The sequence below is a fragment of the Morone saxatilis genome, unplaced genomic scaffold, assembly GCF_004916995.1.
Source record: "Morone saxatilis isolate NCDOM2014 unplaced genomic scaffold, NCSU_SB_2.0 Contig11, whole genome shotgun sequence".
NCBI lineage: Eukaryota > Metazoa > Chordata > Actinopteri > Moronidae > Morone > Morone saxatilis.
Window position 1 is genome coordinate 8270743 of NW_023339663.1, and position 4984 is coordinate 8275726.

General features: G+C 45.6%; 1 protein-coding gene across 2 annotated transcripts in view; it reads left to right on the forward strand.

Moving 5' to 3' along the window:
- The window catches only part of mapk6 (mitogen-activated protein kinase 6), a 14160-nt gene extending 9392 nt beyond the window's left edge, over positions 1-4768 (forward strand). For both annotated transcript variants that reach the window (XM_035682152.1, XM_035682153.1), the window contains exons 4-8: positions 537-681; positions 1097-1261; positions 1415-1610; positions 1907-2024; positions 2284-4768. In XM_035682152.1, the coding sequence (XP_035538045.1) occupies positions 537-681; positions 1097-1261; positions 1415-1610; positions 1907-2024; positions 2284-3387 (1728 nt within the window). In that variant the 3' untranslated portion in view covers positions 3388-4768. The remainder of the gene's footprint in view (positions 1-536; positions 682-1096; positions 1262-1414; positions 1611-1906; positions 2025-2283) is intronic.
- The last annotated feature ends 216 nt before the right edge of the window (positions 4769-4984 follow it).

A 4984-nucleotide genomic window follows, 5' to 3' on the forward strand; every position in this document is an offset into this window, starting at 1 on the left:
GTGTGTGTCAGGTCAGTTTCCTTTGTGTTCAGTGTCCTCCTGTTCCTGTGAGTAGTCAGGCCCTGTGTGAGAGCCGAGTGCAGATTGGTGTTACTGGTGTGTCACTAGTGAGTGGAGTGTGTGTTAGTGGGGGATTATCCTGCTCTCTCAGACTGCTGACAGGGCCCGCACGTGTCTGATTTCCCCCCCCACACCCCCCTTTATCGGTCGTTTCACTCTGGGTTCTTTGTGCTGGTCACGTACACAACCCAGCACAGAGACAGTCTGCCCGTCAAGGAGACAGCACAGGGGTTATGAGCTTTAGCACGGACCAGCAGGCACGGTTTGCTCTGGGACTGACGTTAGCAGCAGTGTTGTATGGCAGACGTTTAAGCACATGAAGTAATACTAATCACATTGATCTAATACTGAGGGAAGCCGCAGAGCCTCTTAACAGTGAATGAACCAAACATGAGGACACAACAGTTCATAAACAAGAGTAGAAAAAAAAAAAGTCAGCCACACTGACCCACTAAATATCTTGTCTCCTAACACAGGGCCATCTCTCTGAAGGCCTAGTCACCAAGTGGTACAGATCTCCTCGCCTGCTGCTCTCTCCAAACAACTACACCAAAGCCATCGACATGTGGGCCGCTGGCTGCATCTTTGCCGAGATGCTCACAGGGAAAACCCTCTTTGCTGGTAAGAGTCGACTCAGTTTCGTGTGTGACTCACTGTAACCTCTCATATGCAAACATACTGGCAAGTAGTTATTGAAGCATGTCAGGTGACTCTGATGAGGTAATTATGGAGCATCGGTCTGACGTAATGTATGCTAGTCAATATCCCGTTGTTCAGAACAAACAGGAGATAGGCCCAAAAGTCAGTTTGCATTTACTATTATTGCTGTCCTTTGCATATCCAGCCGGAGCTGGGATAGACTGACTGTTCTTGTTTGTCAAAACTGCCTTGAGCTGAACACAAGGCAAATAACATCTTTCCTCATGATCTGCTGCGCTCAGCCTCGTTCAAAACAAGCTCACTCAGTCATGTTGATGTTGAATGTTGCGTAACTCTTCGAAGGAAGCGCCTGATGTTTGTCTGCCTGGTGTTTCAGGAGCCCATGAACTGGAGCAGATGCAGCTGATCCTGGAGTCCATCCCTGTACTGCGAGAGGAAGACCGGCAGGAGCTCCACAGCGTCATCCCTGTCTTCATCCGCAACGACATGTCCAAGCCTCACACACCACTGGCCAAGCTGCTGCCTGACGTCAGTGCTCAGGGTGAGTACCACTTAGTTATTCATTCAGAAGTACTTTCAGGCTCAGGAAGTGCGTCCCGGAACACAGACCGAAGATAGGCGTCAGGGTCATATATCTCATATGTCACAGCAGGCATGTTTCCTTTGATAATCTCATTGTTCTCCCTCTCTGCAGCCCTGGATTTCCTAGAAAAGATCCTGACCTTTAACCCCATGGATCGTCTGACTGCAGAAGAGGCCCTCGCCCACCCCTATATGGCTGACTACTCCTTCCCCCTAGATGAGCCTGTGTCTCTGCACCCCTTCCACATTGAGGACGAAGTAGATGATATCCTGCTCATGGACCAGAGCCACAGCCACACCTGGGACAGGTATGCTCGCTCACTCGTTCCCTCTCAAATGTCTCCTCTCTGTGATGAGGCTGGCAGGTACGGTTACATCTCGACAGTTTTCTTGCGTGAGATTAGTTTCAGTGGAGAATGGTGTCCGGTAATTAAGCGGTAATAATATGGATGCATGTGTCACTTGACCTCACCTCACACCTCCGTTTTTCTGGATTAGTTCAGTGGTGTGTTTGCTTTGTCAGATCCTGCGCTGGAGCTTCCTTTGAGACATTTTGTGCTTCTGCGTCTGTGTACTTAAGTCTCTCTCCTTTGTACTCTATCAGGTATCATGAGAGCCAGCTCTCAGAGGCTGACTGGCACTTGCACAGCACCCATGACCCAGACGAAGTTCAGGTTGACCCCAGGGCACTCTCTGATGTAACCGATGAGGAGGAGGTCCAGGTGTGTTTGAATTTTGACAAACATCTGCATACTTTGTTAAAACAATTAGTCTCTCCTCTATTTCTGTTTCATTGATGTTTATAGATGAGAGTTGTGTGACAACGTGCTTCCTAAATGGGAGGATGCATAGGATAAAATATTTCATTGCTCTAAAAAGAAAACAACAGCAAATAGTTTTGTTGAATGTATAGGGTTTACATTAAATTTACCTTTTGATGAGATAACAAAGGCTAAATGGCGTCTGTTGTCTGTTTTGTAGGTGGATCCTCGTAAATATGCTGATGGAGATCGGGAGAAGTTCCTGGATGAGCCTTCCTTCGACTACTCCACTTTGTTCCCGCCAGAGCGATCCTGGCAGGACGACGACGACGACCACCACGAGAACAAATACTGTGACTTGCAGTGTAGCCACACCTGTAACTACAAGGCCGTGTCGCCCTCCTACCTGGACAATCTCATCTGGAGGGACAGTGAAGTCAACCACTACTACGAACCCAAGCTCATCATCGACCTCTCCAACTGGAAGGAGCAGCAGAGCAAGGAGAAGGCCGACCGCAAGGCCAAGAGCAAGTGCGAGAAGAATGGGCTGGTGAAGGCACAGATCGCTCTTAAGGAGGCAGAAAAGACCCAGAGTCCGGCGGAGAAGGACAGAGAGCAGGAGAAACACCAGACCGAGAAGCCACAAAGCCAGCAGAACCAAGGCTTTGACTTTGACTCCTTCATCGCCAGTACCATTAAACTGAGCCTGCAGCCAGAACCCTGCCAGGAGGTGGCCCTGCTCAACGAGGTAGGCCTCCTCAATGAGCTCAACTCTTCCGTCTCTCAGCTTGAGGCTCCCCGCTCAGGCTCCATGTCCAAGTCCATAAGTCAGGAGAAGGAGGAGAAGTGCCTGGTAAACCTCGCCCAGTTAGGCGGAGGTGGGTTGGCAGTCGTCAGCGGGGACGGCGCCTGGCCCACTCAGCCCTGGGAGAGCTTCGGCTCCGGGGAGAGAGTCGAGGAGAACGGCTGTTTGATAGATGAAGCATGCTGGGACATTCGCAAAGAGGACCACCTCCAGAAGGAGAGCACTTACACCAGCTACCTGGACCGCCTGTTTAGCCGGAAGGACGAGGGGGTCGGAGAGACTGTGGCCGGCTCGGAGACGGAGCCCTCGGAGGTGAGAGAGCTGGACGAGAGCTTCCTCGGCAGGAACACGGAGATTGTGCTCAATGTGCAGCTGGACTCTCTGGCCCTGCCTGGTTTTGACAGCACAGATGACTTGCCTCTAAAATCCATCCAGGCGTCCCTCACCCCCTGCGCTGTCAAATGCTCCCCACAAATTGCCCACAAAACATACAGCAGCATCTTCAAGCATCTTAATTAAAGAAATATATATATCCTCCCTCACAGTGCAGAATCTAGGCAGTTTTGTTTTTATGTTTTTTTTTTTTTTAAATAATATGGTATATTACTGTACTTGAATCATTTCATACCTTTTTTATTATGGTTACTTTTAATTATTTTTTGGGATTTTTTTTTTTTTTAAGAGTTGAGAGGGGTGACTTATTATATTTAAAGAGTTTTGGTCATCACTCTGAGCCTTGATCACCAGGCCTTCATGGGTTAATGTCTGCGCCGTCATTGCTATACTGGCATGTCACTCGCACACTTAAGTACTGTAGACGAACCGAAAGCAGGAGAGAATTAAAGAAAGACGGATGGTGGGAGAAGAGTTCAGATTTAGGAGGTGAGGGTTTGGCTGTTTGGGTGTGACATAAGGAAGGATGGTAGACGCTAACATTGCTGTAGGCATTTAAAGTGCTTTCAAACCCCCTTTCCTGGGATGGGATACAACAGAAAAAAAAAGGGGATGGGATGTCCTTTTTTTATTATTTGTTTATGACTTTATGACTTTTTCCCTCTGAAGAAAGCTTCCTTAATAACCCTTTCATACTGTAAATCTGACACATGATGCCAGCAGCAACCATTATCGTAGGCGTTATTGTAAATGTGTTATCTACCTCAAGGTAACAGCCGCGAGAGACACTCGAAGCCGCACTAGTGCTTTACACACATGACCATCCTCATACCATGAAATGAAGTGGTCGCGTAGATGAAATCTGTCTCACTTTAGCATTTAACATAGTGAAGTGTTTCAGTAATCATTATTTATTTCTAGCAGATGTGCGATATTTATTTTATCAAAATGTGTTATTTCAATGTGATTATTGAAGATTGAGGAGTTGGACAGACTTCCATTTTCATTTCGGCACTATATGGGTGTGTAAGTGTTCCTTTGTTTAATGGTAGGATGCACATTCATCTGTTGTGTTCTAAAAGAAATTCAGGCTTTCCATTTTCCACCAATATTGTCCAAATGGATATCATTCTTTTTGTTAATTTTTTTTTTTTTCGTTTTTTATTTATAGGTGCATTCTGTCTTTAGTGGAAAAACTGCTTTATGGTTTAAAGAAGCGCCTAAAAGTCTTAATTTTTTATCTAAATGTAATGTAAAAAAAAATGCGTGCATGGAGGCAAGAGAAAGGTACATTAAAAGTAAAGTTAATGGTGAGTATAATGTACGTCAGTTTTAATTGTACGTTTTTTTGTTAAATTTCTATGTACTTTTTCCAGGCAAGCATGATGAATTAGGTTAAGGTGTAGCATGTAGAACACTTATGGAATTATTATTCTTATTTTTTTTTGTAATCATTGGTTCCCCTGTTCTACAAAATATCTCAAAATAAAATTACTGGCAAAGAGTTTATCCTGCGTCTGTCCTTTTGTTTTTGAGGTCGGACAGTCATCCTTGACTTTATAAACTAAATTAAATGGTGTTTTTGGAACTTGAATTTTGTATAACCTCACAGCCACATGATCCTTGAAGTGCTGACTATGACGCTGCCACTTCTAGACTCCACTTTTAATGTTTAAATAGGCAGACTAAATTACACTGAGTGCTGGAGACACAAGCTTTGAAT